At 52.9% G+C, this 20,996-nt stretch overlaps 3 protein-coding genes across 7 annotated transcripts in view; 2 read left to right on the top strand and 1 right to left on the bottom strand.

Annotated features, from left to right (window-relative positions):
* On the top strand, positions 1 to 19,635 carry LOC122363243. 5 transcript variants are annotated; one of them, XM_043332261.1, is made up of 20 exons: positions 1 to 210; positions 6,831 to 7,000; positions 7,600 to 7,804; positions 8,074 to 8,185; positions 9,193 to 9,399; positions 9,816 to 10,124; positions 10,371 to 10,552; positions 10,867 to 10,939; positions 11,393 to 11,578; positions 11,924 to 12,058; positions 12,266 to 12,854; positions 13,265 to 13,362; positions 13,680 to 13,759; positions 14,293 to 15,052; positions 15,961 to 16,136; positions 16,415 to 16,531; positions 16,860 to 16,987; positions 17,555 to 17,667; positions 17,965 to 18,160; positions 18,510 to 19,635. In XM_043332261.1, the coding sequence occupies exons 2-20, from the start codon at positions 6,840 to 6,842 to the stop codon at positions 18,676 to 18,678; spliced, it is 3,996 nt and encodes a 1,331-aa protein (XP_043188196.1). In that variant the 5' UTR covers positions 1 to 210; positions 6,831 to 6,839; the 3' UTR covers positions 18,679 to 19,635. The 5 variants fall into 5 exon arrangements, with proteins under 5 accessions (XP_043188196.1, XP_043188197.1, XP_043188194.1 ...); XM_043332262.1 differs by having other exon boundaries at positions 13 to 217; positions 12,275 to 12,854; XM_043332259.1 differs by having other exon boundaries at positions 15 to 217.
* Positions 2,483 to 6,472, top strand: LOC122363244. Its single transcript, XM_043332263.1, has 2 exons — positions 2,483 to 3,358; positions 5,138 to 6,472. Exons 1-2 carry the CDS (start codon positions 2,483 to 2,485, stop codon positions 5,321 to 5,323), a joined length of 1,062 nt encoding a protein of 353 aa, XP_043188198.1. The 3' UTR covers positions 5,324 to 6,472.
* The window catches only part of LOC122363239, a 10,628-nt gene continuing 9,257 nt past the window's right edge, over positions 19,626 to 20,996 (bottom strand). The window contains exon 5 of the mRNA XM_043332252.1: positions 19,626 to 20,118. Coding sequence (XP_043188187.1) covers positions 20,060 to 20,118 — 59 coding nt within the window. The 3' untranslated portion in view covers positions 19,626 to 20,059. The remainder of the gene's footprint in view (positions 20,119 to 20,996) is intronic.

The raw sequence follows: 20,996 nt of genomic DNA on the forward strand, positions 1-20,996 counted from the left end.
AAACAACGCCGATCTTTTGCGGCGAATTTGACAGTTTATTGTCTTCAGGGAGTTTTGTACGCGAGTCTCTCTCTTCAAGTTTTAATAATTTTAAATGAAGAGTGCATCATTTAGCATGCTTGTCTCCTTCAAGTTCTGAGTGGCTGGACTATCTTAAAATCCGTTCTTATCCACTGAGTTGCAGTTCAAGTTGTCATCACAGGCTGGAAGGTATTAGGTAGGTAGGTACCTACGAATTTTTATAGATATCAATATTCAATTTAATAAGCTTTTCCTGTAATCAATGTATCAAATGTCTATGGAAAGGTGACATGCCCTTTTTATTGCCATCTTTGCTGGGCTTCTGATGGCTATTTGAATTTTGTTACCTACCTACTTCAGTCGGGCGCACTAGGGTAATTCTGTTCCATATATAGAAACGTTTCTATATTTGGAAACGATGTTCCATATATAGAAACGCTTGTTCCAAATATGGAAACGCTGCGTTTCTATATTTGGAAACGGTAGGTGCACGCTCACCTGTTTGACGATCTTCGCAAGCTCTGGCGAAATTTCGCACAAAACGGTTACCACCAGTGACAAGCCAACATTTGAGTTTATAATCGCAAGGAGGCCCGAAGAAATCCATGGTGGCCCATGGTAATGACGACGATTTGATTTCCGGTTTGTATAAAATGTAGAAGAAATTGCGAATAAGAGAAAAACTTCCATTAAGGTTTCCCTTCAAATATGACGTCCAGAACCTGATTTGGGCTGATTTTTGGCAGAATATTGGCTAATTTGGGCTAAATAGATGTTTTAAGTTTTGGCGAAATTGACATGTCATTTTCACCTGAGTGCTTCCTTGTTGCCACTAGATGGCATTCCACCATCTAGAAAGTTATATAACGCATCTTGCTTTAAAATAAATCGTCCGGAAGGTTGGCGTTTCTATTTATGGAAAGAGCGTTTCTATATATGGAACAAAAAACATTTCAAATATAGAAACATTTCCAAATATAGAAACGTTTCTATATATGGAACAGAATTACCCTAGTGCGCCCGACTGACTTATTGCTAGAGTAGAGGACAAACCAATGGTCGCACAGCTGGTCCGAGCGACTTGTTTGTGCCGCTACTCCACAGCTGATAACAGAATTATGAAACTCATTCTTACCAGCTGAAACATTGTTACCAGGGGCACATATTTTATGTAATGATTTGTGGCAACGCATTTTACTGCCCCAACCTCACCAAATTGAAGTGTGATAAATATGAGTGATATCAATGTTTATAACATGTTCTATTGCAGTGTTTGCCTATCAATTATCAGCATTGTAAATTGAACCTGTTATTGGCATTTGCTTAGCAGTAACAAACACTTCTTGACTGTTTCATTGACCCACATCATTTTAAGGTTGCCTTTTGCTTTAGGTACAAGAAGACAATTTTTAGGCTCTCCTAGTCAGAATTTCTAGACCTTCATGTTAATGCATGCTGTCTGTTTCCGTCTGAGTGAGCAAAGAATGGTAAATGAATGGTTATCCATTGGATTTTTGGCTGGGACTTTGGTTTGAATGAACTGTTGAGTGTTGGTCAGGTGTCAGGTGGTGCAGAGCAGAGCAAGAGGCACATTGCCATGGCAGCTGGTTTCATGACATCTATCTACAGCTTAGGTCCTCATTAATCGCCTCAGCTAGTATCTGGGCACAGAAAACCCCAACTCATTGTATCTTTGACTCTTCAGAGGTGCCTCTAGGCATTAAACCCAATGCTGCATTACCCTATCTTATCTCAGTTTAAATTTCCAGATCCTGTTTGATGGAAAAAGTGAACATTCTCTCCTACCTTCCTGTGAACTTGACCTGCCTAACTTTTATTAAAATTTGGATGGCAATTGCCCTGCAGGGAACTTTTGTGTCTTGCTCAGGACATAAGGAACTTAATTGAAAGCTGATTTTTTAAATGTGATGTGTAAGTGTAATAATGCTAGTATGTCTATGGCTCAAAATTCTTATTCAGCAAACTTTAAGCTTCTACCAAGATATTTATATTGTTTATGAATGATACCTATGCAACTGGTTCCTTTTGTTGACTGTTCACTTCTTGTTGGGAATTGGCTGAACAGATTGATAGCTCAGTGATGGCCTTGTGGCGGGTGCGCCGCCACAATTTAGTCGCGGTATCCTTTTCCGTCCAAGTCGGGCGGTGGCGCAGGACGCGCCACAAACGTAGATGTAAGACAAAGGATCCGCCCCGTGTGTGGGACGCGTGCAGAGAGGCGTGCCGGGTTGTGCCGCTGAGTGCCACGAGTGTCCCGCGTACAAGAATAAAGATACACCGTTTGGCTGAGTTATCAATTATGGGTTGACGTGACGCTACCGAGAGAACCCGCAACAATGGTGGCAGCGGTGGGATTGGTTGGCTATTCTAAATTCAACTAAAATGTAAACAGAATCAAAGACTGAGAAAGAACGTCAACGTGAAAAGACAAAGAACAAAAATGGCCGAAAAAGACATCGGTTTGGACAAGTTTAATGGCACAAGCGCTAAAGAATGGACACTGTGGCTGGAAGATTATCGTATTTTTGGAGGACTGAAAAAGTGGAGTGAGGAAAAGCTTGTCACAAATTTGAGATTCTTTGTGTGTGGTGATGTGAAAGACTGTATCCGCCAAAAGTGCAGTGAAAATGTGCCCAAGGAACTGGATGAGATCGAAAAAGAAGTGGCTCGTTTTCTTGGAGGTTCTTTGGACCCAATCAGTGCCGTACACGAGCTTGACCAAATCATTTATGATGGGAGCGTGGAGAGAACGATGCTGAAAATCGGGGAGCTCATCCCCCTGGCTTACCCAACTCTGTCAACACAAAATGATAAACAACAGATGGTGCTCCTGCACCTCCACAAAATCCTCCCTGCAAATTATACCAGGGAATTGATTAAAGCTGGAACACAGAAGCTGGAAGAGGCGGTGACTGTCATTGGAGGGCTGGAGAGAGCTGACCGCTCTGTAGTACGACCGGCAGCCATAAACCAGGTGAAAGTTGGAGGGGAAACTTCAGAGCCAGTGAAGCAGTGCTACGTGTGTGGCATAACCAACCATGTCAAGGCCGAGTGCCCATTCAAAAGCGACATCTGTGGACATTGTGAGAAGAGGGGGCATCTCAGCACCATGTGCCGGAATAAGACCATGACTCGGGGAAACGGAAGAGGGCCTGCTCCCAGAGGAGGTCGGCAGGCCAAATTCAGCAGCTCTCGTCCAACCGGCCCCCCACAGGGCCAACCAGGTGTGATGATGCCTCCAGTGCCGACCTACCAGACCCACCAGGGACTGGGGGCGCCGATGTACGTCGGCCCACCTGTGCAGTACCAACAGCAGTGGAGCCAGCCACCTCCAGCCGGGGCGGGACAGCAGGCAGCTCCCCAGAAGTGAAATCACCTTCACCACTAGGCCAGGCGGTCAGCTTTGTCAGTGGCTTGACCAGAGAGGCGTAGCCACTGATGTGTCTCCGGAGGTAGCCACAGAGGCCCAGAAACACTCTCACCTCTTTTACGCTCGTCGGCGTTTTCCACTCCTGCACGATGCGAATCTTTTCAGGGTCGCATTCGATGCCTGCCGCGCTGATTTTGAATCCCAAGAACTGCACCTCCCGCTGGCAGAGCCTGAGTTTCCTCAGCGAGAGCGTGAGGCCTGCTCGGTGCAGCGCTGCCAGCACACGTTCCAGGTTGTCCCTCATCTCAGGGAGATCCTTGGACAGAATCAAGATGTCATCAAAATATTGCACGTAGATCTCGGGTGGCACACCTGCCAGGACCAGAGATAGGGCACGGTTGAACGTGTGGGGCAGGCCACAGAGACCGTACGGTGCCGTCACATACCGGTACAAGCCAAACTCAGTGGCGATCGTTGTCTTTTCTCTGTCAGCCTCCTGGACAGGGATCTGGTGGTAAGCCTGAACAAGGTCAATGGAGGTGAACCACACTGCCCCACTCAGCTTCTGCAAGCTTGAGTCAATCCTCGGGATCACCTGCACTGAGGGTGTCGTTACCTTGTTGACCTTTCTGAAATCACCACATATTCGAATCTGGCCGCCATGTGGTCGTTTGACGAGAACCAGAGGGCTGGCCCACTGGGACTGTGCGACAGGCTCGATGACTCCATCCTCCACCAACTCATCCAGCTGCTCTCTCACAAGTCCAGTCAGGTGCCCTGGGGTGGGTCGGGGGTTCTGGAATACTGGCCTGTTGTCACCTGTCGGAATTGTGTGTTGGGTAACTGTGGTGCGCCCTAGCCCTGAGAACAAATCCTGATATTTCAAGAGGAGATTCCTAAATTTTGACTTTTCCGGTTCATCTATATGAGTTACAGACTCCTCCACTGTGGTGGCTGAAGGCTCATCTACATCAATCATGAAGGCACTTTCATCACACTGTTCAAAATCTCCCACATGAGTGTCCTTATACACAGTCACATCCTGGTCTGTGGCATTGGACATACGCACTGGCACTGTGTTGTCGTGAAGCTGCACTGCCAGGCGTGCCACACACAGCTCTGTTCTGCTCACAAATCCTGCATCACTGTCTACTACACCAAACACATCTGAACACACATCAGGTACACTACAGGGACACTGGTTATTCAAAACAACTTTGCCAGGCAGGATGACCTCACTGCCTGCCTGCACTACAATAGTTTCCGACACCATCACACGACCTACCCGCAGGGTGCTAGTACTACCCATGTTCCCCTGAGTCTCTAGCTCGATACTGTCTCCCTGAATGATGATTGTTCCTTGGGACATGTCTACCACAGCCTTAGCCTCCCACAATACATCTATTCCCAGGAGACAGGGTTCACACAACGTATTCGCAACCAACACACAAACACTTTTCTTAAAACTACCAATTTCGCACGTGAGAACCACCTTACCTATTATATTTGAACAATGGGCGTTGTCAGCCAGTCTGACACTTTTCCCCATGGGAAGTAGGCGAATGTCCTCTGGCAACTGGTCCCGTCTCACTATCGTGCAATCTGCCCCAGTGTCCACCAGTGCCGAGCATCTCTCACCATTCAGTTTAACCTGTACATACCGGCCTGGTTGATGAGGTGAAGGTGATTTCACTTCTGGGGAGCTGCCTGCTGTCCCGCCCCGGCTGGAGGTGGCTGCCTCCAGTGCCGACCTACCAGACCCACCAGGGACTGGGGGCGCCGATGAAGTACGGAAGTTGTCAGCGCACTGGACAGGCCCGTATCGGGTGGTTGAAAAGCTCCGCAACTGGACTTACCGTATCACCAAAGAGGGCGGATCAGCGGAGGTCACCGTCCACCACAACAGGTTGAAACCCTGTCACTCGGATCCGGAGAAGCCTCGGGCAGCCGCCCCCGCTCCTCCCAGGGCCCCAGTAGGTGGACCACTGACGGCTGCTCCCGTCCCTCCCAGGCTCATGGTGGGCGAACGAGCCGCGGTGGATCAGCCGCGTAGCCCTCCAGGCGTGGACGGAGACAGCTCTCGTCTCACACAGAGTGCCGTCGGCTCGCCGCTGGTGAGGTTACCAGCCGAGTCAGGAGAAGGCGGTACCGAGACAAGAGAAAGTCCCGCTCGCCAAGCTCCGGAGAGTGTTGGCTCATCGCGGGCGAGGTTGCCCGCTGATGCCGGCGACGTTACAGCCGGCGAGGAAAATTCCAGATCAGGGTGCCCGGCGAGAGAGAGGTCGCCTGTCCAGCTAAATGACACGGGTTCTGGGACTCAGGATGAAGGAGAGGGAGTCTCCCCACAGAGACAGACACCCAGGGGTCACAGTCGGTCAGGCCGGACGCTCAGACAGCCGACCCACCTGCGAGATTTTGTCACAGAATATGTTAAGTGTTAGAGCAATAGTGACGGTGTATGTCACTTCGTGTGTCTGTCCTGTTGCCTCTTTATGACTTCGTTTGTTCGTCGCAGGGTTCTGGAATGGCATAACGATGGATTTACCGCTGTAGGCTACACTTAGGTTTTTGAGCTCCGAACCTAGGCGTGGCACACTTTGGTAAAACGGGCAGTGCCAGCGGGCTGATGTGTGTCATCCCCCGCCTTTAGGTCGTTTGTAATAACCATGCCTCCGTTCGAATGTCGCATTCAGTGGTAACCAGTAGGACAATGTCATGTTTGTGTGTGTGTGCGTGTTTGTTAGTGCCACATAGTGACGGCGTAGCGTGCGATGTTCATGTGTCACCCCTTCCGCCAGTGGACCCCTCAGGTTCCACCTTAATGTATAGTTTCCGAGGCGGAAACTTTCGCCGGCGGGGGTACTGTGGCGGGTGCGCCGCCACAATTTAGTCGCGGTATCCTTTTCCGTCCAAGTCGGGCGGTGGCGCAGGACGCGCCACAAACGTAGATGTAAGACAAAGGATCCGCCCCGTGTGTGGGACGCGTGCAGAGAGGCGTGCCGGGTTGTGCCGCTGAGTGCCACGAGTGTCCCGCGTACAAGAATAAAGATACACCGTTTGGCTGAGTTATCAATTATGGGTTGACGTGACGCTACCGAGAGAACCCGCAACAGCCTTATTATGAAGTTTGGCTTCTTTGCATATGAAAACAGTTTGTACAATGTATTGTTTTGCCCAAAATACAATGCTCATGGAAAACATTGCCAATAACATCTGTAGAAAAGATAATTTCACAATGTTAAGTTCACATTCTTTGAATCAGTTTATGTTTTTCTTCATTTCATGGTGGCAGAAATATGGTGAAAGATTTTATCAGCCCTTGAAATAAATGTTTTTCATCTGCACCATTCTGTTTCTACGTTTTAATCGCCGTCTTGTGGGCTGCCTCACGCGACCGGTATGTCTGGTTTGTCGGCAGCGTGTGGCCATGTGGAGTGCGGACGGCGCCGGCGGCGACTCTGCCGACTGGGAGCTGAGCAAGGAGAATGTGCAGCCGCTGCGCCAGGGCCGCCGGCTAGACGTGCTGAACAGCTCGCTCCAGCCGGCAGCGGACGACCAGGTGGCGCAGAAGGTCGCCGAGCAGCGCAGGTCAGCGCCAGGGAACTGTTCTGGGCGTGTTTGGCGGGAGTCCGGGCAGGGTGCCGAGGATGGTGTAGTGCGTGTCTAGATGCAAGTATAGCTGGTGTTTACTTTTTATCCGTGGTTGTAGGGCTGTGAAAGGGCAGGTGGCTTCGGAGCCCGGCTGAGCATTACGGCTCCCGAGGCGGGAGCCGAGTCCCGCCTCTCCGAGTGAACCATACCAGCGGCTCCGGTTTCGGTTCTGGATAGAATGTACCGCCCTCGGCGGGTTCTTTTCTGGTTCTGAGAGAAATGTACACTCGCTCGGTACGTTCTGTGGTGGCTCTGACTCCTATGACTGGCCACATCTGAATCTCTCAAGACAAACGCGGTCGCTATACGGTCGTTGCGAACTGTGAATCAGAAACCGACAGAGGCATTGAAATACTTTGAAAGGCTTCACCATACCATAAGCTGTTCAATTTTTTTTTTTCAATGCTTGCCTTTATGTGTGCTATATGTGTGTGCTGTGTTGAGTTCACACTACGCCGTACTCAGTAGTCAGTGCTGTGCCGAGCCGACCTTTCATCTCTTTTAACGATTCCTCCCTCCTCTCGGTGTCGCTGCAGGTCGTTTGAGCTGGAGATCCGTACGTACACGGGCGACGACCCCCTGTCCCCCTGGCACCGCTATGTGCTCTGGATGGAGCAGCACTGCCCTCGCGGCGGACACGAGGGTAACCTGGACGGCCTGCTCACGCAGTGCATCGCCCGCTTCACGGCCGAGAAACGCTACCACCAGGACCCGCGCTTCGTGGCGCTCATCATCAAACAGGTGCGTGTGTGTGGTCACGAGGCTGCCCGCTGCTCCGCCGACCGGAGTGGGCTGCTGAACTGGGTGTTTTGCTTACAGCGCTGGCCGACTCGTGCAGCTGTTTTGTAACATATCCACTATCCACGGTTTTGTATTTCTGGGAGTTTTGATTTGCTTGGTTGGAGTGATAATGGGGTTTGCGTTTGCCGTGTGAGTTATGATACAATAGCACCCACCAGCAGCATGCACGTGATCTCGGCCCCCGCTTCGACGGCCCGTCTGCCCGGCAGGCTCTGAGCACCCAGGAGTCGCTACCCATGTTCAGGAATATGTTCAACCGCGAGATCGGCACGAAGCTGACCATGTTCTACCGCGCGTGGTCGGCCCAGCTGGAGCTGGCAGGTACCGTATGGGTTCGGTTGTGCTAGACGGTAACGGCCGAAAGGTGACTAATTTCCGCGGAGATTTGATGATGGTCTGTTATTTGGAGGAATAGATATTAGGTTTGATAATTGGTTCTTGATCGGACCGAATGTATGTTAGTCTAACAATTTATTTACTTCAGCACGATAGCAACTCAATTATTCGTCGCAGTGAATGTGGTCAATAGGGCAATTGACATAAGCAGGTGACTAGAAATAAAGGCAGATAAAAACCAGTAAAACATAAGTAAACGTTGTCATATTACCCTTCAAGCGCCGTGCCGCTGCGGTGTTATATAATACTGAACGAGGCCGGTGTAAATAAATTTTCAAGACCGAGGTCCTTACTGGATTTTTGAACGAGGCCGAAGGCCGAGTTCAAAAATCAGTAAGGACTGAGGTCTTGAAAATTTATCACCGGCCGAGTTTGGTATGTATTTTACTGTATGCCAACGATAAATTTATGTTCTTTACTGTATGCCTGGCCTATTCAAATACATTAGCCAGAGGGGTGTGGTAATAACTGGTGTAAGCAAATTGACCACGGTCAAAAATGCATTACCAGAATGCACTTAAGCCAACATTTTTGGATGGTCTCGTTCCTAAGTCGGCTAAGAGCTTCGGTCCAGAAAATAAATTTATCGTTGGCATACAGTAAAATACATACCAAACTCGGCCGGTGATAAATTTTCAAGACCTCAGTCCTTACTGATTTTTGAACTCGGCCTTCGGCCTCGTTCAAAAATTCAGTAAGGACCTCGGTCTTGAAAATTTATTTACACCGGCCTCGTTCAGTATTATATAGGACCGAAGCTCTTAGCCGACTTAGGAACGAGACCATCCCAAAATGTTGGCTTAAGTGCAAACTGGTAATGCATTTTTGACCGTGGTCAATTTGCTTACACCAGTTATTACCACACCCCTCCGGCTAATGTATTTGAATAGGCGAGGCATACAGTAAAACCCTGCCTCTCTCTCGGCCGGCAGGTAAGATGCTCCAGGCCGACTTGGTGCTGGCCGAGGGTGAGCGGCTCGGCGCCGAGCCGGCCGATGAGCTCGCCGAGGCGCGGCGCAAGCTGCAGACCCGCGTGGCCAGCGCTCTGGCAGCCGGACAGCTGCCGGCGCAGACGGCACAGGTCGCCCAGATCGGCCGCAGCGCAGCCGACGAGCGACACGCGCTCGGCGCACTCCGAGGTGGGTGGAGGAGCTGAATTGGGGAGGGCTAGAGGAGAGCTGCCGGGCTGTGGTGTGATCTATTACTTCTGGGTACTAGCTTGCTGCTGGTGTTGTTCGTGACTTCACCTGTCATCAGGCAAATATCTGCTGTTTGTCGTAGAAAAAATATTAACAAGTAGTTAAGCAAAAGGCTTGGTGATTTATACGGTATTATTCCTTAGTTTTTGCGTTATTCTGGCTACATCGCTCGACGCTCTATTATAATGTCTTATGATCGACTTTTTTAACTCCCGACGACCACTGTTTCGCGACGACCGGACGCACACTTCAGCCCCTCGTAACAATTAACCATCTATCTTGCATTGTTTTCGCCCACTGCGTGTGACCGTCTCTCTTAAGCACTCATCTGACGGAGTCCCGTGTGCCGCCCGCAGGCTCCGCTGACGGCATGGTGCCGCGGCAGCGGGTCGGCGCGGTGCAGGCCGGCGGGCCGGGCACCCTGCCCATGGCGGCGCCGGCCGCCCATCAGCCGCGCCACAACCAGCGCCTCAAGGTGTTTGTCGACGAGAACGCGCCGCAGACGGCCGTGCCGGCGCCGGCTCCTCACGGCACGACCACTGAGCTGCCCACCGGGCGAGCCATGCATAAGGAGAACGTGCGCAAGGCGGGCCCGTGGGGAGCGCCGCAGAAGGCCTCCAAACGGCCGACTCCGCCGGGCGGCCCGGCAGCGCCTGCCTTTAGAGGTATGAAGGGCCAGGACAGGGCGCGGGAATGTCGAGTCCTGGTGCATCTCCTGTGGTTTCTGCATTAACGATATTCATGAACTATCCGATCATCTTATTCTCATTTTCGGAGTCCATGATGATTTGGTTATTGAACATCGTCCGAATTGATCAGAATTATGCAGGTATTACTTTTTTCTTATGCTGGGGTGCACATTAAGTCCGTGAGTCGCCCTCATTGACCTGAACCGACCTGACCTTTGGCAGTGTTCGAGGACAGCGGGGCGGGCGCGGCCACTGGCAGTCCCATCACCATCAAGCAGGGCGCGCTGGCGACCCGCGCCGCCCCCGCCCCCGCCCCCGCCCCGGCCGGCGGCCTGGACAACATTCCCGTGGCGCACTTTGAGCCGCCCAATGACAAAGTGAAGGTCATGTACAACAAGGAGCTGGTGAGTGCGGCAGCGGGTCGCGCCGACACCTAGGGGAGATGCATTGAAAGAGGTGGTCTTTGACTTTGGTACTGATTGATTATGCCGTACATACTAGGTATACGGAAATGGGAAGTTAGTATTCTGTCTGCATCGGAAAAAAAATCGGTAATATGCTATAACGCCAACATTGTTTGTAATCCGGAGAGTATGTTAGACGATGCTAAATTTTTGGTGATATGAATCTTTTTTACTCTGTTTCTCAAGAGTTGCCTTTTAGTTTTATGTCGCTATTGCCGCGGTTTGGCCCCTGACCGTGCCTTTACCGCCGTCAGATTTATACTGGTGCTAGCGAGGTGTCCTTTGAGGAGCTGAGGGCGGCCAGGTGGAAAAAGGACAACAAACTGCGTAAGTAACACATCACTCAGGGTCTGCGGTAGATGTTAAATAAAACACCTAATCCTATGCCAGCGAAATGGTTGTCTGTACGATTTACTTGCTGTTTGTGTTGAGTCATTTCGCGCTACGAAAGTTGAGCGACCATGTAGAGCGGGTACCTACACGATTTCGGTTTATGGTCGCTACGATTCCGCTGTCTGGAAGTCGAATCTACGATCAATTTTCAGTTCCCAAAGTGAGCTCGTGACTTCTCTTTTTATTTACATATGATAGCGAGGAACGTAAATTATGATCCCGTAGTCGGCGCGCCTCCGACCTCTACTTATGAAAGCAAGGAAGTTTGCCAATTTGCTCCCATATTCTATATGTAATCCAGCTCGCCAACAATGACGTTTGCACAGCGGGCCCATCAAAATTCAATACGCAACCAAATTGTGACACCCCTTCCCCCTCCTCCACCAGTGCTGGAGCAGCGCCGTATGCACGAGGAGATGAACCGTCAGATGCAGGAGATGATGCGCCGAAACTCTGAGCTGGAGCGGCAGGTGCTGGAGCTGCGCGCCCGGCCGGCACCGGCGCCGGCTTCGTCGCTACACGGCTCGCTGGGCCTCTCCAACGTCAGCGGAGGCTCGTCCAGTCTCGGAGGAGGTGGGTGCTGAGATGGGAGGGGGGAGATAGGGTGGGAAGTGAGGGAGGGGACGGAATGAGGGGAAGAGAGCGGTGACGGACGGGGGGCGAGGGATGGGTGAAGGATGTGATGTATGACGGAAGAGGATGAGGATGGAGAGTGAAAGGGAGTTGGTAGCAGTTGGTAGCTGGCTGTTAGTATTAGGGTCAGGTAGTGTGATTTCAGCTGCCTAATAACATATTTTGCTTCATCGTAGCTAGAGCTACCATTGTGTTCGTGAACTGGCTCGCTATCCTTCAACCCCTCCCGTTACTTGAGAAATAGTTGTTATAAAAATGACTGATCTCGTCTCGCTGGCGGCTCAGGACACAGCAACCTGTCGGGCTCGACGGTACTGGCCTCTCCGACGGTCAACACCCGCGACGCGATGAACTACGTGCGCGAGGTCATGAACAGGACCGTGGACACGTCCGTGCAGCTGCCGATGCGTCACGGAACAGGTGAGCCGCAGAAGACTGATAGGAATGAGGCGGGCCTCATGATATTTGGTTGAGCCGAGGGAAGTCAAGTCAGCTTCTGTATGTCTGTGTTGTTATGCACTTTGTGGCCTGCTATGTCTATATGTTGGTGTGTCGTGAGGCTGTTGATGATGACATGTTTCAGCACCATGTAATCGCTGACCGTTTGCGACCGTTTTGTGTCGCCAATGCCGGCAGTGCCGGCCGCTCCACCGTTCACTGTCTACGAGGAGCCCGAGTCGATGGTGGAGCGTCCGGCGGCCCCCGCCCCCGCCCCCTTCTCCATCTACGAGGAGCCCGAGGCCGGAGCCGCGCCGGCCGCCCAGAAGGCGCCGCCCGCCGCCGCCGCCGCACCATTCGCCGTGTACGAGGACGACGCCTGCGCCCGGCCGGCCGCCGACGGCGACGACGACGACTCGGACCGGGAGAACCGTCCCCCGGTCGACTGTCCGCCGCCGCCGCCGCGTCGCCGGCCGCCGCACGTCCTCGTCGACGCCGTGGACATCCCGACCGAGCCACTGGGTGCCGAGGAGCCGGACCCCGCCCCCGGCCACGGCGCTCCGCCGGCGCGCCGGCCGCTCCAGTTTGACGACGAACTAACCGGCTTCGTGCCCCTGACGGATGATGTGACGATCGCCGCCGGAGACCTGTCGCATTTCGCGGCGGCCGCCGGCCGCGTCGCCTCGACACCGTTCGCGCCGCCGCAGCCGCCCTCGCCGGTCGGTGGGCGTGCCAGGCAGACGGAGGAAGACAGCGACTTCACGGCCAACCTGAGAAAGTGGGTCCGAGCGGGACGACAGGGGTGCGGCTTTGTTCTGCTCGCGTGGGGTGGTGTGTTTTACTGCTTCAGCTTACTTGCTTACGGAAAGTTCGCGTTACTGGTGTACATTGCAATGGCTGTTATTTGTAAATATTCGAACGAACGAAAACAATTACACAAATTGTATGATTGTTGCCATTCGCGCGAATATATACTTTCATGTCTGATAATTCACAATGGCTGTTATCTTTGCTTATCATGGAGCAAATGGTTAATATGTGGAGTGATTACAAACTTGTTCAGCTCCAAAGCCAAATAGAGCGACTACTGCCTGACCATCGGGTTGTCAGTACGTCTGGTGGACTGCGGTGCCCCGCTCGCGGTCGGGCGGTGTGACCTCGCTCTGACCCGGGGCGTTCGTGTTCCAGTGTGCGTATCGGACGTAATGCGCAGGAGCGCTGGGCCTCGGAGCGGGTGCTGCCCTCGGAGGGCGTCCAGCAGCTGACGCCAATTATGGAGCGCTCACGTGAGTGATCCCCCGTCCCCTCTTAATTTGTGCTCGTGGTCTCCGCCCCGGCGCACCCCTGTTCCCATTCTGTGCTGGGGTATGTCGACTTGTAGCGATTTATACTAAACCGTCAAGGAAATGTGATGCCGAAAGTTGTATGTGCTTTCTGGAAGACAGGACATTTTTGTAGACCATGAATAGCTGGGAGTTTAAGCAATAAACATGTTTTAATGTCAATTCCCTGACTGTCGAACGTCTGTTTCTCCCGACGCCCTGGCGGTGTGACTCCCCCGCCCGCTCTCCACCGCTGACCGTCGTGTTCTCTTTGCCCACAGACGATCAGCGCTCGTCGAGCGCCAGCGGCAGCAGCGGCTCGGATATGTCGCGTCAGTCGCGCGGCGACGTCTCGGCGCCGGTACGTGGACGGGAGTTGACTGCGGGGATTAATGTCCGGCTGTACTGAATGGGCTGCGGATTCAGGACTGGAGTGCCGAGTGTTGGGTGCTTAGAGAGATGATCACTGATGATAAGCGGGCCGCCGTGGTGGAACGGTAGTGGTGTTGGGGCCAACTGGGTCACTAAGACAATTGTTTACTCTTAGGAGTTGGTTGGAATTTTGTGTCAACCGTTCCTAGTATTTTGACTGGTTTTGGAGCAATATGCAAGTGTCTTTTTTTACCGCCAGCGAATTGCGAGAGCGTGTCTTCACCGCCAGTATCAATAGCATTGCAAAGTACGCTAGGAACGGCCAGTAAGCATTTGAACTTCGCACGTGCTTGGCACACGCTGTTCTTTTCCTGGTTGTGTTAAACCCTGGGTGTTTCTTTATCTGAATGTGCTTCCCAACGTTATCCTCTTACGTGTGGCACGGCCGGTCCTCTCAGTATGTAATGACCTTCGCCGTGGCCCTCGCCCTAAACCCCAGTTGATCGCCGTTCTGGCCGACAGATGGGCGGTCAGCAGTGGCGCCAGCGGCTGCCGTCGGGCGCCGACCGGTCGCAGCACCAGCAGTCGGGCCGCGCGCCGCCGCCGCCCCAGCTGACTCAGAGCTCCGGCTACCTGGGCGACCGGTCGTGCTCGGTGCGTCCGGCCTCGGCGGTCGGCGGGGCGGTAATCGACTGCAGCATGTCGCGCCGGCCGGATTCGGCCGACGCCAGCGGTCTGCAGGCGCCGGACGTCAGCATGGCCGCGCCGGCCGTCTCGCCCAACAGGAGCGCGCTCCGGCCGGCAGAGCTGAGCGAGAAGGCCGCCGAGCTCAGCCTGGCGCCGGCCGCCGAGCTCAGTCACATCCAGACGCCGGAGCTGGCGCCGGCTCAGCCGCCCGCTGAACTCAGCGGCTTCCAGGCGCCGGAGGAGCTCGGGCCGACCCAGCCGCCCGCCGAGTTCAGCGCCCTCCCAGTACCGGCGGCTGAGCTCAGTGAGTTCCAGCCCCCGGCAGAGCTGAGCGGGTTTCAGCCCCCAGCGGATCTGAGCGAGTTCCAGCCCCCAGCGGATCTGAGCGACCCCCAGCCACCCCCGGCGGCCGAGCTCTCAGCTCTGACGCTGACGGAGACTCCGGCGCCGGCGGTACCCGAACATCCCGACCCCTGGGACTCCACGCTGCAAGAGGACCTGCTGAAGAGCCTGTCGCGACCCGTCCACACCAGACGCTGCTACAAGAAACTGGCGGGCAAACTGCCCAACTTCTCGCGCAAGGAGATCGAGATTGGTGAGATAAATTAAGTATGGAGGGGTGAGCTGGTGGGTGTTATACGATAAGGTGATGGGGGAAGCGGGTGACAACGAACGTCCATAATCTCAACTGTTTGTACAAGTACCGTGAAATGCTGCCTCGTGCATCAGATGATATTTGAGGAATAATGACAATTGTTCTTTTGTTTTAATTGCGGTTTTCTCTGTTTCTTGTTCAACTTTCGATGCTTCTGTCTTTTACAGGGTGACACAAAAAAAAACGGTCATCACCAAATTTCGAATAACTTCGGAAGTTTTATTCAGATCATCACCAAACTTCGGCCACTTAAGGTCACACCTATGTAGCATACATCCACCAAGTTTCAAGTCTTCACTACGAATACTTTTAGTACAGTGTGTGTTTTACTGACGCTCCACAATGTGCTCCAGGTGAGCGCCACTGCGCTGCAGGGCGTAGGCACACTTGCATCCGGCGGGCAAAGTTGTCGATAACCCGATGGCTGTGCGCTTTACAGAGTGCAATGGCCTCTGGAGACATTGCTCAGGGGGTGTGCTACCCCTGAAACGTTATTCTTATCGGGTTATCGACAACTTTGCCCGCCGGATGCAGGTGTGCCTACGCCCTGCAGCGCCGGGGCGCTCACCTGGAGCACATTGTGGAGCGTCCGTAAAACACACACTGTACTAAAAGTATTCGTAGTGAAGACTTGAAACTTGGTGGATGTCTGCTACATAGGTGTGACCTAAAGTGGCCGAAGTTTGGTGATGATCTGCATAAAACTTCCGAAGTTATTCGAATTTTGGTGATGACCGTTTTTTTGTGTCACCCTGTATCTGGCTTCAAGTCTAGTTTCTCTTCTTTGGTCATGGTACGGCACACCTGAGTCCTCTGACCCCCCCCCCCCCCCCGTCGCACCCCCTCAGACGGCCAGCGGCTGGCGGTTACCCTGATTGGCGAGGGAGCGTACGCTCGCGTCTACCACGCCATCGACCGCGAGACGGGCACCGCGCACTGTTTGAAGGTGCAACAGGACGGCGGCGACTGGGAGTTCTACGTGATCGACGAGCTGCACGAGCGGCTGGCCCGCGACGCGGCAGAGGTGAGAGGAATGGAAGGGAGAGAGGGAATGAGAGAGATACAGACAGACAGACAAACAGACAGACAGACAGACAGACACAGACAGACAAACTAGAGTGGGATCCTGAAAGAGCTAGACAACCCCTTCTTTCAAGTACCATTCTAGTGATCCAATATCCAACACATCTACCTCCGGTAGAGTCCGGTCATGGTCTCATCAAACTTGTACCGCTGACGCGCGTCTCCCTCCTAGTCAGATGTCCAGTGACGATGGACTGACGTGTCTGCTGCCACCCACAGAATCCGTTCCTGATGTCCGTGGACCGGATGGTGGCGTTCGATAACGGCAGCGTGCTGAGATCGGACTACCAGAGGGCGGGCACGCTGCTCAACGCCTTCAACAAGGTCTCGGCCATGGTGAGTGGACCCACTGCTCCCCCGCGACGCAAGTGTGGAGGACTGGGGCGCAGAACACAGGACGGGCTTTTAGCTCCAGTGAACAGCTTACTTTGAGGGATATCAAGCAACGACGAGTGAGGCAATCTTTTTTTTGGAATATTTAATCAGGCAATGTCGCAGAATGTCGGAACTTTGAAGGTAACTCTGCTTTAAGTGTCATTGTGTTCGACTTGTAATTTATATCTCGGCATGCATACATTACTAACGACACAATCTAGCGTGGTCTGTCATCACTTCTTTATATTCTGACGTCCTCACTGTATCTCGTTCCCTGTCTGCCCGACAGTATGGCAAGTTTGACGAGGGCATGGTGATGCTGTTCACCGCCGAAATGCTGGGCGCAGTGTCAGCTGTGCACAGCGCCGGCCTTATCCATGGCGACATCAAACCGGATAACTTCCTGCTGCGTGGCGGGTAAGCTGGGGCAGACCGGGGCGAGAGGATGCCAAAGCGCACTGGATAGATGAGCTACATGGTTGTACTGGTTTGAAATGCTCTGTGTTTTGTTAACGTCGCTCTAAGGACATCCTCTTACCGTCTCCCTGGCCCGCCGTTCTCTGGCTCCCAGTGAGCTGGAGGACGTCGGCCGCCTGTTGTTACCGTCCCCCATGTGTGCCCCGTTCCCAGTGGGCTGGAGGACGTCGGCCGCCTGTTGTTACCGTCCCCCATGCGTGCCCCGTTCCCAGTGGGCTGGAGGACGTCGGCCGCCTGTTGTTACCGTCCCCCATGCGTGCCCCGTTCCCAGTGGGCTGGAGGACGTCGGCCGCCTGTTGTTACCGTCCCCCATGCGTGCCCCGTTCCCAGTGGGCTGGAGGACGTCGGCCGCCTGTTGTTACCGTCCCCCATGCGTGCCCCGTTCCCAGTGGGCTGGAGGACGTCGGCCGCCTGTTGTTACCGTCCCCCATGTGTGCCCCGTTCCCAGTGGGCTGGAGGACGTCGGCCGCCTGTTGTTACCGTCCCCCATGTGTGCCCCGTTCCCAGTGAACTGGAGGACGTCGGCCACCTGCTGTCCCAGCTGAGCAGCGCCCATCAGCCGCAGCTGCTGCAGCTCATCGACTTTGGACGGGCCATCGACATGACCCTTCTGCCGCCTGGTGAGACTGCGGCGCCCGGAAACCATACTCCGCATTAGTTACCATATGACCTAAACTGCAGTCCTGGCGCCCTAAAATCCAGAGCATTATGTCAGCTATTAACCGACCGTAGTGCATGTTCTTACGATACGCCAGCTGATCGTCATTAATACTGTCACCTTTATGTCGCTCCGAGTCTTTGAGGAGCTGTATCCCACCTGTTCCTTGTATCCGCGACTGTGCACATCGTATCCCGGTTGTAGCGCCGCCGCCGCTTCACACTTCCACCAACCCTCTTCTGCCTGTCCTGCGTTGCAGGCACGACGTTCACGCGCGTGGTGACCACGGACGACTTCACGTGCCCGGAGATGAAGGAGGGCCGCGAGTGGACTTTTCAGACGGACCTGTTTGGCGTGGCCGCGTCAGCGCACGTTCTGCTGTTCGGCAGCTACCTGAAGCTGCGTCGCCGGCCGGCTCCGGATGGGCCGTGGTCTGTCAGCGGCACCATAAGACGGTGAGCGCCCCCGTGGATAGAGTGGAACGGATGAAAGGAGTGGATGAGTGAAGGGGGACGGTATGAGCCATACGGGTGTTGGATGAAAAACCACATGAAAAACCTGGTGGTTATCTGGATGAGCTTTACAAATAATCTGATTCTGAATGGTGTTGGCGAGATGGGAGAAGCACGGCGAGTCGTGACTTGGGCCGTATGGAAGGCTAGATTTAAGTGGGCTTTTGCATTGCATTGATCTACTTCTCATCATTCAGTCGACATCGCCAGTTATACCATTCGATCTGAGTACCCGCTCGAACTGGCGCCTGTCCGGCCCTCCCTCTGACATCCCGTTAATCTATGTCTGCAGGTTCTGGTCGCCGGTGTGGGGCGAGTTCTTCTCTACCTTCCTCAACATCCCGTCGTGCTCTGAGCTGCCGGACCTATCCGCGTGGCGGCGGCGCTTCCTGGACCTGGCGCTCTCCAAGCAGCTGGACAAAGCGCTGCACAGTCTCATGGTGGCCATCAAACAGCCCTGAGCTGCTCGTCGAGCCGTGAGTGGTACCGCACTGGGCGGCGGCGGTTCTGTGTTTGTGCCTTTGCTGTAGAGCCGTGGAGTGCTGGACTCGGTGTGTGAGTGAGGGGTGAACCTGCTGGAACACGCAAGCGTCCCTGGCTCGTCTGGGGAGTGACAGAGCTGAATGGAGGTGGAATGGGGTGTGCGACGGCGTGACCACTGTCGAAGTGTTCACCGTGTGAGAGTGAGTGGCTGGGTACGAGAGGCGTGGTCCCGCCTGGCGTCTGTGCACCAACCCCTGTTTAACAGTTGACTCGTGAGTGTGTGGAACTGGCTCCCTCCCACGCCGGTCGACCCCGTGGGTCTCCGGTCAGCGGCCCTTTTCATGCCGCGTCTTCTTGGCGTTATGTAGTGCGCCAGTCTGTCGTTTTCCCGAGGGGAGAGACTTCTCTCGCTGAAGCGCGCATACGATCGAACGACCGTCGTCCCGGTCCCGGCGAATGGACGGTGCTCGCAGCCGTGTGTGGCGCCTGTGTATATAGTGGTGTGCGCAGAAAGCTTCGGCGTGCCTAAATGTTTATCACATTTGATCGTTCATTGAGTTCAGAAATCTATTTTATCTTGTCGGCTTGTCTTTAACTCATTAAATAGTCTTATAGATAAGTTTTCAAAATTTGCTAACATTTCTCGCTCGTTGGCGCGCGCTTCTTTTAACCATTCATGTGTGGTGATCTCTGGTCGTGTGTTTCGTTGTGCTGCTCATCAGTCCAACATTGTGTGTCGGTCACCTCGTTCGTCTCGCCACGACCCGTGCCTAGACCGTCTCCCCAGCGCTGCCCAACGGCAGTGCGGCGGGCGGGACGGTCACTGCTGTTACTGCCACAAGTGCCGACTGAAACCTCATCTGATACATACTGTCAACGGAAGAGATTATAACGAGATTGCCGGGGACCAACAATAAACGATGCGCTAAATTCGATTTTCATGGTTTGATAGGGAGTGAGTTGCTGACACCGGAATGGACGGGTTTTATTGCGAAACAGCACAGAGTGACGGGGTCCAGTTCTTTGACAAAATACTTCTCAAGCACATAAATATTGAAACTCATTACCGTTTATTTTACAGAGCGGTTTACGTTTGTGACTTCTTCTGGGGACTCGTAGTGCACTAAGTGCAAGGGTATATACGTGTCGGACTATTGAAAATCGCATATTTGCTACATATCGGTACCCATAAATGCAAACAGTGCGTTTACAAAAATAGCATACGTGAAGAAACCTATCCAGATTATTTCGTCACGAATATCAGGCAACGATCTTTAATTCCACAAATGGTGACGCCTCTTGCAAGTTGCATATCATTTCAAGTATCCGTGACTGTGCTCTGCAAGCTCCACCGTTTGTTCACAGTTTGATGATTCTCCTCCGAATCACCTTACGCACTTTTCTCTTGCGGTATTTTCCTGAAAACAAGTAATGCTTTGTCAGTTGGTATAAATCACACCGCGAAAATTATTAACGATGTAACTAGGAGAAGAAAGATTGCGAGTAGAATTAAAAGTCAGCGCGGCCCGTGGCTATGTAGGTAATAAAAGCGCACTACCGACCACGCCTATAGCTTTCTTTCTCTAAATAGGTTGAAGTAACTTTGGGATATCCTGATGTGAATTTTTTGTCATTGACTTTGCCTGTCATTCCCTAAAGGAACGATTGGGGGATTCACTGGAACCGTTCCAGGACACACTGACACGTCACTAATCATGACATTGCACATCACACTCACAGCACACGTCCGACCTGACCTCTCCATCAGGGTTGTATACGACTCAATCAATAGCAATCAATTCAATCACGACAAATTTGGGAAACCAATCAAATCAATCAAATTCAAGTCGGAGCAGTTTTCGGGAATTGATTCAATCGACTCAAACGCGACAATGAAAGGAATCAATCAACTCAATCAAACGACTCAAACCAAGACATACATTAGGTTTTTTTGCCCCACCAACTTGGAAAAGTGTCCATAGCAGTCTGGTGTACCTACCTACCTACCTACCTACCTACCTACAGAAGAAACATAAAAATATTGTCATTTAAAATTATAAATTGCCATGCCATTCAAAGTTTCTATGTAATAAGGAAGGATACCTAGTGATGGACAGGTGGATCATGATATTGAGGTTCAATGGGTAGAATTGGAGCAGAAGTTTCATTTAATGGGTGCAAAATAACCCAGTAGTTGACTTCAACAAACGCCCCTTAACCCAAATCACCACCTTTCACCTTAAAGTTGTCAATTTAATTTTGGCCACATTCCAGCTAAGTCATCATGCCATCTACC

Source organism: Amphibalanus amphitrite, unplaced genomic scaffold (genome assembly GCF_019059575.1).
Source record: "Amphibalanus amphitrite isolate SeventyFive unplaced genomic scaffold, NRLGWU_Aamphi_draft 000611F_arrow, whole genome shotgun sequence".
NCBI lineage: Eukaryota > Metazoa > Arthropoda > Thecostraca > Balanomorpha > Balanidae > Amphibalanus > Amphibalanus amphitrite.